The sequence below is a fragment of the Salarias fasciatus genome, chromosome 18 (genome assembly GCF_902148845.1).
Source record: "Salarias fasciatus chromosome 18, fSalaFa1.1, whole genome shotgun sequence".
In the NCBI taxonomy this organism is placed as follows: Eukaryota; Metazoa; Chordata; class Actinopteri; order Blenniiformes; family Blenniidae; genus Salarias; species Salarias fasciatus.
Window position 1 is genome coordinate 28368245 of NC_043762.1, and position 12775 is coordinate 28381019.

A 12775-nucleotide genomic window follows, 5' to 3' on the forward strand; every position below is an offset into this window, starting at 1 on the left:
AGGGCGTTTGAAGGATGCAGAAAACTTTACGCCTCAGATATTCTGCTCATCTCCCATGATATAAATCCCGAGCGCTGCTTGGATCCCTCTACCAGCAGATGGAGCTGACAGATCACGGCTGACTCTCCACACACACACACACACACACACACACACACACTCAGAAACACTCCCCTTTTAGCAAATGCACTGGCTTTATTGTGAATGTTCAATACCAAACTCCAACAAGCACCTGCACGATGAGCTCGGAAACATACAAATGCAGTAATCTTTAATACTCTTCATTTAATTTTTTTTTTTTCTTTTTTAACCTTTTCTTTTTGACGCACAAAAAAGGCGGCGAAGCTGAGCTGTAATTCTGGCATGCTTGTTACGATACGACGCACGGTGCTGTGGGTCAGAGCATGAGCACACGCTGACATTTCTACTTGTTGGGTGGAGGGAGGGGGGGGGGGGGGGGGGGGACGACCTGGCTCAGCGCAGCAGATTCCACATGCAGCATGCTCTCAGTCACAGCAGGGAGTGCCGGTTCCTCCGTCCAGTCATGGCAGGCGGCGGCGGATACTGAGGTGGATGTGAGAGAGAGGAGAGAGAGAGAGGGGGGGGGGGGGGGGGTGGAGGAAGCAGAATATGAACACCAGAGGTTCTGTCGGAGTGAGAAGCAGAAGGAGGGGTTCACTGTTTGCAGGTGAGACGACATGCAGCCACTGGATCGGATGTGAGGTGATGTGGGGGCGGTGGGGTGGGGGTTGGGGGGGTCTTCACAGGTGGGGCTCCCGGACGGCAGTTTGGCAGGCAGACCGTGGGGGTTCAGAATGTGCAGGACGACTCCACCGACTGGCAGATCTGAGCCCACACTTCGTCCGGCGGCCTCTCGGCGTCGATCTGCGGGAGGAGAGAGAAACCGCCGGTGAGGGCGTGTCCAGGACGGCGGTCCGAGGTCGGCGGCATCTGGACGCTCAAACGGCTGGTTTTGAAAGAGAAGGCCTGTGATTCTCCTGACGCTCACATCAGCTCTCAGCACAGAACACTTCTTCTGAGATGACTATGTTCACGCTTTATCAGCCCGACTGTCCGTTTGTTCACGGTCCATTACTGGTTTTTAATCACCTGCTCAGGATCCGCTTTCCTCAGACCGAACGAACAGATCCTCTACAGGGAATTCACATAATCACGTCTCACTCAAACTCTTCTCCACTTTGTGTGTGAACGAAAGAACATGACGGCGTCCGTCTGAGGGTCGAGCCTGAAGCTGAGAACAACCTCCACCCCTCTGTCCTCTGAAGCTCCTGCAGCACTGCAGCAGAGCAAATCTCCCGGCGTGTCCCAACCGGACGGACCGGAGGATAAAATAACTCAGCTTCAGTTTTAGAAGTGGCCTGGACGCTCTGAGACAACAAACCCCCCCCCCCCCCCCCCCCCCCGGTGGAGTTTGCATGTTCTCCCTGTGCACACGTGGCTTTTCCTCTGCTTTCCGAGGAGGTGGTTGTAGTTACCGTGTGCAGGAGCCTCTTGCGTTGGTAATGCGCGGCCACGGCCTGGCTGTCGCTGCCGAAGCTGTCCAGCCTCCGCTGCAGGTCGGCGGGGGGCCCGGGGGGCCCGGGGGGGTCGGGGGGGCCGGGGGGTCTGCCGCGGCACTGCAGGCGGCTGGACATGGTGTCGGCCGAGCAGCTGAGCAGCAGCACGGCGCCGGGCTCGCCCATCTGGGGGTGAGAGGGACCGTCATTAACAGACTCCAGGGCGGGGTCCCGCCCCCCCCGCGGCCGCTCTGACCTTGGCCTCGTAGTCCTCGGCCTGCCTCAGCTCTCTGGGGAAGCCGGTCACCACCACGCCTTTTCCCTGCCGCACCGACGACGCCACCGCCTCGCACAGCAGCTCCAGCAGCGCGCCCTGCAACACACACACACACACACACACACACACCACACACACACACACACACACACACACACACACACACACACACACAGAATTATTTATGACAAACACACAATGACATGTTGACAGGAAGAAGTCCAGCCAACTCATAAAATTAGACATTAACGGGAACATTTTAACCTTGTTGGAAGTATAATTTATGGAAAATAAACACCTCAAATATATGATAAAGACCCAACAGCAATGGAGTCATGATGACTATATTAAATAAAAAAATATGAAATACTGACCAATAAAAACACGGTTGGACCAGGAATGACTCCAATGTACACAAATAATCTGTTACGACTGATTTTCACACAGCAGCTGTTTCTTTTAAAGGAATAATGGTTCTACGAGACTTTTAGCATTTCACTTCAGGGTGGAGTGTGTTCATGTCTCTCACACACACACACACACACACACACACACACACACACACACACACACACACACACACGTCAGCATAAATAACACACAGAAGATTAAATAAGGGAAGACACGTTGCAGCCATTGTGTAGTTTCATTAAGTACATGTTAGACTGATAAGAATGGTTAAACAAACTAAAAAAAGCAAAAAACTAATCATCGTTTTCCACACCGTGTGACAAATGTCAGGCAAGAAATATGGAACCGAAGGGGAAAACATGCAAACTCCACCCCTGAACCCACAACATGGTCGATGTGAGTCCAGAGTGAGAACCAGGAACCCCATTCCTCTCTGCGCATTATATTCTTTATTAATCCAACCTATTCCTGGGATGAGGCAGACAGCCACACTGCAGCTGATCGAGGTCAAGGGTCACGCTCAGGGACCTCTTTCGACATCACTGTCTTCATCAGGTGTGGCCGGCGTGCAGGAGGCAGGTGGGAGGAGCTGCCGGGCGGCGGAGGACGTCTCCGATCCGGAGCTTTTGGGTGTTTGGTGGGAAAAGCGGCTGAGGCCTGATGGGATGGAATCCTCTTTATAAACTCCAAGATTAGAAGAGTCTGGAATGGTGGTGTGAGAAATCACCTTGATTTTAATTTACTGATTGCATTCCTGATTCCCATCAGTTGGTCTTGGTCTTTATTCTTGAAGGCATTCAAAGCAGAACAATTGGTTTTAGGAGTGTTTTCTTCTTGCCGACTGTAACGAGGCTGCCTCTGCTTCCCGGCTGTTCGGCTCGCTGCAGCTCTTATTGCCGCCGGTTTTAATTGGCCCGTTGGCCTCATTGGCGCCGCGGCGCCGCTCTCGGCTCCTGCTGTGGGCGGGTTTCTCCTGCCGGGCCTCTGATTGACACTTACATTGTTTATTGACTTCTGCGGCGTGTTTGCATGTGATTATTGCAGCATGTGGCTGCTCTCATGTTGATGAAGACACTAAATCTTCACTACTTCACCCTCTCTGTCTTCAGGTAAGCAGGTTTATGTAACTGCTTCCTGTTTACACCGTTCAGCCCTCCACTCAGTAATGACGATAACTTGGACGCTGGAGGCCTGCTTCCTGTTCCTGTCGGCACGCGGCCCCTCCTGCTTCTGGCCATCAGATGACAGGATCTTTATTACTCTCGCCGGTCTGAACCGTCCGGCTGTAAAAATGCCATCATGACATTATGAATGTTTCTAATATCCAGCCTAAGCACTGCAGCCTCCGAGGTGACCACAGGACGATCAATCAACTGTCCAACTGAGCATCGAACTCATGGATGAGCTTCATTATTATTTCTTTAAATTTGCAAAGCGTCTGCAGCACGTCGCTGATGTCTCTGAAGGCTTTTGTTGTGAAAAAGGGAAAGGTGAAGCTGCCTCACCTCTCCACGACGACTCTGCTTGATGGTTGAAAAAGTATTTATTCTCACTGAACATAAAACACTCATTTCCTTCCTGCGAGGACGCTGCTTTGGCGGATGCGCTGCTCTGCGGCTGTAAAGTGCTCTGAAAAGGGAAACGAAGGTGGGAAAGGGGGGGTGATTTATGTCTGCAGAGGACTGGGCCTTGTTGAGACGCTGCTGGCTGGATGTCAACGTGTGACTGTGCAGGATGTGTGATGGTGTTTAGTACCATTATTTTTCACACCATAATCTACGACCCTGCACTGTACTGTTGATTTTATTTGTCGAGACTTCCAGCGCTCGTTTGGCCAGACTGGACACATTTCACCGAGAAGAATTAAGCAGCACCTTCGCTGTTGCCAGGCAACAGCACAGCAACAACCAGTCAAGTCAGACTCTCCCGCCGTCGAGCTCGTCATTAAAAACTCACATTTTAGATGAAACTGTGCGCCGGGATGGGGGCGTGGGCGATGTCTGTGCGGCGTGGCCGTGCGTCCTGCTGCAGACCTGCAGAGGTGCGCCTCAGTAATCCCGGAGTGGGATTATCACCAGAGTCTCTCATACAGCCGCTTCACTCACAGCATAAATAAAAAAATAAGTGCTCCTGTTGCCGAGCACATGGGACGTGACCTTAATGTGCGGTAAGGAGCTTAGACAGCTGAGCCTTGCTCGAAAGCCGTCGCTTTTCTCTACCGCACAGACGGAAAGTTCAAGTAAATCTGTGCGTGGGAGTTTTTTTTTTTTTTTTTTTTTATGTGGCCGACAAATTCACACAGCATCGCTTTTATAATCTTACAAAAAATGCGTCTGATTCTGAGTTACTGCTTCCTCTTTTTTGACTCTGTCGTGTCCTTCTCAAAAGTACAAGAAAGAAAGTGTGTTTTCTGGCTTCGCTCGGGTCGAACACACTCCTGGAAAGCTCTGACCGTACGGATGCAGGTGTGTGAGAGTGAAAAGGTGAAGCTGGGTCGTCACACTCAAAAATACACCAATCAAAGTCACCTCCACAAAGCCGGGCTTCATCCAGAACTGAATCAATTAAAGCAGAGAGATTATGGCTGACTGCTCTGATAATGAAATGCCTGTTTTATAACATTTTACACACAAAAAAAAAACAAAACAAAACAGTGAAAACAAATATCTGCTGCTTGAAAACAATTTGCTGATTGCCTGTGTGCATGTGTGCTCGTGTGTGTGTGTGTGTGTGATGGTCCAGTTTTCATTCAAATCGAGTGCCTCTCTTGTTTGTTTGTAAAAAGATGACAAGCGTGTGGAACGATGCAGGGATGGACGGACGGAGGACAAACAGCTGGGGAGGAGGACAGAGACCTGCAGACACGCATCGACCAACGGAAGGCTTCCTTCAATCAGAGCAAATTGTTGCAAAAAGAAGCTCGTGACTTTAAAATATGCTGCTGCATTCGTCACATCGGGGCAGGACGGAGGCCAGGATGAGAAACGCCCGCTGCTGCGGCCGATACACAAGCCTTAAATCAGGCAGGACTTTTATTTCACTGACTATAAGAGCAATCCGGAGCCGAGGCGAGGCCTGCTGCAGCTTCCCTCCGGGCTCGGCGGCCGGGATCATCCGCTTCCTGTGGCGTTTCGGTGGAGGCTCTTCAGTAATCGCACAATAAATTCTGAGGCAGCACACCGACGCTGAGCCCCTCCTGTTAGCACCAACATAAATATAATAGATTTCAGTCCTGCTTCATGCGGATGTTTCCTCTCTCCAGAAGTCAGCGCTGCAGAGTGTATTCCTGGCAGCAGGGCGCCGCACGAGGGATCCTCTCTAAATAAACCTCAGCCGTCACGCATGTGTGATGTGACTCACGTCTTTATAACAACTTCTGACAATAACGGGCTCAGAGGTGCCGAGAAATCCGGCTTCGGAGGCACCGTTTCTCCTCCTCGACACCCAGAACGCAGGGCGAGTCTTCGCTCTGAATAATCAATCGACCGCCGACTCGTCAAAGTCGCCGGGTCGTCTGAGGACGTCTGTCACACCAGGACGCCGATCGATGACGGCGATTCACTCCGGTGGAGTAAACACACATCACGAGGCTGCTCACACACGTGTGTTACGTTACCGTGTGTGTTAAGGGCTCAATACACTGACCCATATTGCTTCCTGTAGACGTCTTCTAAACTCGACCTGCATGGCCGGGCGAGGAAGAGCAGCTCCCGCCTCCTCGCTGTTTTCTTCACTTATTGAATTTCGCCGTCTTCGAGTGTGTGAGTGTGTGTGATTCATGTTAGATCTCTGCAATCGAGCTCCACGCCTGAGGCTGCTGCTTCACGACCAGCTTCAGCACCTCCGGCCCCGGTCAGACTCGTCAGGCTCTGGTTGTTTCCTTCTGATCTGTTTTCAGCCTGCTTTCAGGTGGAGAGCTTGAACGCCGTCCTCTGGAGTCCTCTGGAGTCCTCTGGAGTCCTCTGGAGTCCTCTGGAGTCCTCCTGCCTGGCTGACGGTCACGTTCTCCTTTCAGTCAGTTCCTTCGCTTTAAATCTGGGTTCATAAATATTCACTCATGAAGACACTACACCCATAACTACGGCCTGGCCCTGAAACCTGCCGTCGTCTGAAGATGCAGTGATTTCCCCAATGAGGAATCAGACTTACATCTGCACACGCATATACATATAGACGGTATATAGCTTTGAACATTTGAAGGGAAGATAACCGTGTGTGTGTATGTGTGTGTGTGTGTGTGTGTGTGTGTGTGTGTGTGTGTGCAGGCGGTGTTTTGATGTGAAATGTCACTGCCTGGCAGTCAAGTTCAATTAAGCGGCCTCCACATAACCCTCATTATTAATCGCTGGCAACAACACGCAACAGCACAGCGGCCATTATCGCTCCGGTCCTAATGAGAGCCGGGAATCCTGGGAGGATTCCAGCCGATCGGCCGCCTCTTACCTACAGCGCTCCGGGGCTCAGTTAAGGCGGAGTCACTTAAAATTCAACTTTTTGAAAACGTTTCCACTCCGAGGAAACCTCTGAAACGCTGAGACTGCGTTTAACTCACACTGAGAGTTCCAGTAAGAGACTGCAGTTCATATTCTGTGATATTCTAACAGTTCTACACATTCTCCTTCTTATACAACCACCGCAGCATCACTTCAGCCTAATCTATAGTCCATATGTAATTGCTGCGTAAAGGCCGCACGTCGCCATGACCCACCTGCTCTGAATTTCTCATAAAGCAATCTGTACGTTTCCTCCTGACTGCAACACCATAAGGAAGGAGCGAGTCAGTGGTGGCAGCTCCCGTCCCGGCCCCGATCAGCACGTCTCTGTCCTCAGAAAATGCTTCTTCTGCCCGTTTATCTGCGCTCCTCCGCCTGTCGGGCTCGGCCAGCTGTGCCAGCTGTCTGCCTCGCTGGGCGAGCAGCCTCTGTGAAAGCCGCTCTCAGAGCTCCCGACTGGATGATGCTCCAGCCTCCGTCTGCGGTTCATTTGATCGGGCCTCCGGCAGAAACGCGGCCTGCTCACTGGAGTACGTCAGGATTTTATCTGGTTCTTCCTCTTTCTGGGGCACAAGGCTGCGTTTCTCTTTGCTCAGCGAACTTTATTCAATAAACTGATGAAATAATAATCAGGCACACTTCTTTTCAGATGGTTTTTGTTTCGCTGCTTTCAGAGTTCTGCAGGACTCTTCCCACAGTTCGCCCGTCGATCGAAAGGCGTGGGTCGAGGCCCGGGCGGCGTTCTGTCACGGTTTGTGCCGACTGCCCTGTTTTACAGTAATTCTAAACAAGACTCAGTCTTCAGGTCCACATTCCAGTAAAATGTGCCGTTTGGAGGAAGCGTGACTCCAGAAAATGGGCACACGGTGTTCTTATCTTCATCCACTGCCTGAGATCATTGTTTTCTTTTCTTTTTTCTCTCTCCAATAAGCCCCAAGCAGAAAAATATCCAAAAACAGGGAGGCATAATGTGAGGACAGGTTCTGACTAAAATACAGCGTTGGTTGATTCAGTCGAGCAACTATTTTACCTGTTAATTAATCTGTTTTAATTTTCACATGCATCTACATAACTGGCACCAATCCCAGCTCAGCTTTCAAATTCTCATGTTTTAGGTACAATAACACACTCAGCAGTCTTCTTATAAAATCATAAAATCATAGCTTTTCTAATCTTTAGTAACGGTTGCGAAAGACCATAAAAAAAAAGTAGCTCAGTGTCTTGCCCAAGAGCAATAAAGGATCACACTGCCAACCTCAGGACTGAACATGATAAAGCTGCAGCAGCAGAGCCTCAGGTCTCCCGACTCCCCAACAGCTGCCAGAGTTTCATGAACACAGAAAAACACGACTGCAGAGCTGGAGAAGAGACGTCCGTCCATCAGCCTGCACTATCAACACACCCAGTCCAGAGAGCAGCGTCAACTCATCTGCTCCAACAGCAAGAGTCACGTGACCACATATGGCCATCATCCATCCATCCATCATCCAACCATCATCCAACCATCATCCATCCATCATCCAACCATCATCCAACCATCATCCATCCATCATCCAACCATCATCCATCCATCCATCATCCATTCATCATCCAACCATCATCCATCAATCATCCATCCACCCATCATCCATCCATCTATCATTCATCCATCCATCATCCAACCATCACCCATCCATCCATCCATCATCCATCCATCCATCATCCATCCATCATCCATCCATCCATCATCCAACCATCACCCATCCATCCATCCATCATCCATCCATACATCCATCCATCCATCATCCTTTCATCCATCATCCATCTATCATCCATCCATCCATCATCCATCCATCATCCATCCATCCAAACATCATCCATCCATCCATCAATCATCCAACCATCATTTATCCATCCATCTATCATCCATCCATCCATTCATCATCCATCTATCATCCATCCATCATCCATCCATCATCCATCCATCCATTCATCATCCATCTATCATCCATCCAACATCCATCCATCATCCATCCATCATCCATCTATCATCCATCCATCATCCATCTATCATCCATCCATCCTTCATCCGTCCATCATCCATCCTTCATCCATCCATCCATCCATCATCCATCCATACATCCATCCATCCATCATCCATCCATCCATCATCCTTTCATCCATCATCCATCTATCATCCATCCATCCATCATCCATCCATCATCCATCCATCCAAACATCATCCATCCATCCATCATCCATCCATCCATCATCCAACCATCATTTATCCATCCATCTATCATCCATCCATCATCCATCTATCATCCATCCATCCATCATCCGTCCATCATCCATCCTTCATCCATCCTTCATCCATCCATCCATCATCCATCCATCATCCGTCCATCATCCATCATCCATCCTTCATCCATCATCAATCCTTCATCCATCCATCCATCATCCATCATCCATCAGAAATCGTCTATCCATCCATCTATCATTCATCAATCCATCCACCCATCCTTCATCCATCCATCCATCCATCATCCATCCATCCATCATCCATTCATCCACCATCCATTCATCCATCCTCCTTCATAATCCAGCCATCCATCATCCATCTATCATCCATCCATCATCCATCCATCCATCATCCATCCATCCATCATCCAACCATCATTTATCCATCCATCTATCATCCATCCATCCATTCATCATCCATCTATCATCCATCCATCATCCATCCATCATCCATCCATCCATTCATCATCCATCTATCATCCATCCAACATCCATCCATCATCCATCTATCATCCATCCATCATCCATCTATCATCCATCCATCCATCATCCGTCCATCATCCATCCTTCATCCATCCATCATCCATCCTTCATCCATCCATCCATCATCCATCCATCATCCATCCTTCATCCATCATCAATCCTTCATCCATCCATCCATCATCCATCCATCCATCAGCCATCGTCTATCCATCCATCTATCATTCATCAATCCATCCACCCATCCTTCATCCATCCATCCATCCATCATCCATCCATCCATCATCCATTCATCCACCATCCATTCATCCATCCTCCTTCATAATCCAGCCATCCATCATCCATCTATCATCCATCCATCATCCATCCATCCATCATCCATCCATCATCCATCCATCCATCATCCAACCATCATCCAACCATCATCCATCCATCTATCATCCAACCATCATCCATCCATCATCCATCCATCCATCATCCATCCATCTATCATTCATCCATCATCCATCCATCATCCATCCATACATCCATCCATCCATACATCCATCCATCCATCATCCATCTATCATCCATCCATCCATCATCCATCCATCATCCATCCATCGAACCATCATCCATCCATCCATCATCCATCCATCCATCATCCAGCCATCATTTATCCATCCATCCATTCATCCATCCATCATCCATCCATCCATCCATTCATCCATCCATCATCCATCCAACCATCATCCATCCATCATCCATCCATCCATTCATCATCCATCTATCATCCATCCATCATCCATTCATCATCCATCCATCATCCATCTATCATCCATCCATCATCTATCATCCATCCATCCATCATCCGTCCATCATCCATCCAACATCCATCCATCCATCATCCGTCCATCATCCATCCTTCATCCATCCATCCATCATCCGTCCATCATCCATCCATCATCCGTCCATCATCCATCATCCATCCTTCATCCATCATCAATCCTTCATCCATCCATCCATCATCCATCCATCCATCAGCCATCCTCTATCCATCCATCTATCATTCATCAATGCATCCACCCATCCATCATCCATCCATCCATCCATCATCCATCCATCCATCCATCCATCCATCCATCATCCATTCATCCACCATCCATTCATCCATCCTCCTTCATAATCCAGCCATTCATCATCCATCTATCATCCATCCATCATCCATCCATCCATCATCCATCCATCATCCATCATCCAACCATCATCCATCCATCCATCATCCATCCATCCATCTATAATCCATCTATCCATTCATCCATCCATCATCCATCCATCCATTCATCATCCATCTATCATCCATCCATCATCCATCCATCATCCATCTATCATCCATCCATCTATCATCCATCCATCCATCATCCATCCATCATCCGTCCATCATCCATCATCCATCCTTCATCCATCATCCATCATCATCACCCATCATCAATCCTTCATCCATCCATCCATCATCCATCCATCCATCAGCCATTGTCTATCCATCCATCTATCTATCATTCATCAATCCATCCACCCATGCATCATCCATCCATCATCCATCCATCCATCCATCATCCATTCATCCACCATCCATTCATCCATCCTCCTTCATAATCCAACCATCCATCATCCATCTATCCATCCATCCATCCTTCCACCCATAAATCATTCATCATCCACCCACCATCCATCCATCATCCATCCATCCATCATCCATCCAACCCAGCAGTTTATCAGTATTTGAGCTCCACTTGTCACATTGAGCTTTGAACAAAATAATGAAATGTATCTTCGATTGACTGATACTGATCTGAGACATGTGACACTAAAAACCTGTGAAGGTCTCTGTATGTGCTGCTATTGACGACTTAATTACTGAGTTACTGAGAAGCAACCTGTTAGCAATGAGGAAGTTAGTCAACGGAAATAAAGTGAACATGTGAGACAGTGATGGAGGTCGGACGGTGAAAGGCCTGCGGGAGCGACCTGGCATGTTTTAGCACATTATCATTTACATTTCAGACATTTAAAGATAATCTGTGCGGCACGTAGCGGGGCCGCTGTCTGGCCGGAGCGCCACACTGACCTCGGGCAGCTGCTCGCCCCTCTCCAGGACGTCCCGCAGGTGGCGCCCTCTTTCGCTGTGGGACTGCAGCTCGTTGCACAGCAGGTCGCCCAGGGCGATGCGGCGCAGGCCCAGCTTCTCCTCCATACGCTCACACTGGACCGCCTTGCCCGAGCCGGGACCGCCTGAGAGACACACAGAGACACACACACACACACACACACACACACACACACACACACACACACACACACACACACACACACACACACACACATCGCTTTAATAAGACACAAACCAAAGATACTGAGATTATTTTCAAGTTTTTTTTTTTCATATGAATCCCATTTCCAAAAGCAGCAGTAATATTATATATTTTCCATATCGAGCACCTTGCAAAGCAGCCATTACTGTTGTGTGAAGGTGTGTCATCCTTTTCACCCCGAAACATTACAAGCAGCTCAAAATCCGCATTAAAGCGTTAAACTTTCCAATTAGCGGCTGTCTGTCCAGTAAGGCTCAACATACGGTAAATTAAAAACCTCTGCTTTGAAACTGTTCCTGTAATTCCATTGGTGTTGAAGGATCTCCCTCTGACGGCCGGATATTGAGGCTGTGTGTGTTCAGCTGCTGCTGCGCGACGCTCGCAGGTGATTCTGCAGGTATTACCAGGCCGTGAAGCCGCGTGCGGCGGTGATTCATCAACAGCAGCCCTTAGCCCGGTAATAAAACCACGAGCGAGCTTCATATTCATCAACGTCCCCCCCAGTCTGAGTCCATATGTCTGCCAGTGACAACCACAAACATTTCCATTTCCTCAGAGAGCGGCCAGACATGAGCCGGGCCGGGCCGGGCTAGGCCGGGCCGGGCCGGGCTCGGACGACTGCAGTCAGAGAGGAAGCTATAGAAGGAAGTTATAGATCTGATCATTGTACATGATGCAGCAGACGCCTTTTTTTCTTTTTTTTTAAATTGTCTATGATCCTGAAAATGCTGCACAGCCGCCTCAACACACAGTCACTGCACAAACCCTCCCCAGAAGGTAGAATAATGACCCCGAAGGCCCCAGAGGCTTGTTAGAGGCTCGATGGGAAAGCTGCTGCTGGGTAGAGCTGGTTTTCTCTTCCTGAGTTCATCTGAATTTTAGATTTACTGGAGTTTAGAGCTGGATTTAGACACAGTAAAGCGTTTAACTGAGAAGACTTACGTCAAAAAATAAAAACTCAACATT

The 12775-nt window shown here is 48.9% G+C and overlaps 1 protein-coding gene across 1 annotated transcript in view; it reads right to left on the minus strand.

The window, feature by feature from the left end:
- Window positions 1–456: 456 nt before the first annotated feature.
- Window positions 457–12775, minus strand: part of ak5 (adenylate kinase 5) — a 70141-nt gene continuing 57822 nt past the window's right edge. Inside the window, exons 12-15 of the mRNA XM_030115453.1 lie at window positions 11566–11729; window positions 1774–1890; window positions 1497–1703; window positions 457–885 (exon numbers count right to left, since the gene is read on the minus strand). Of these exons, the coding sequence (XP_029971313.1) occupies window positions 811–885; window positions 1497–1703; window positions 1774–1890; window positions 11566–11729 (563 nt within the window). The 3' untranslated portion in view covers window positions 457–810. The remainder of the gene's footprint in view (window positions 886–1496; window positions 1704–1773; window positions 1891–11565; window positions 11730–12775) is intronic.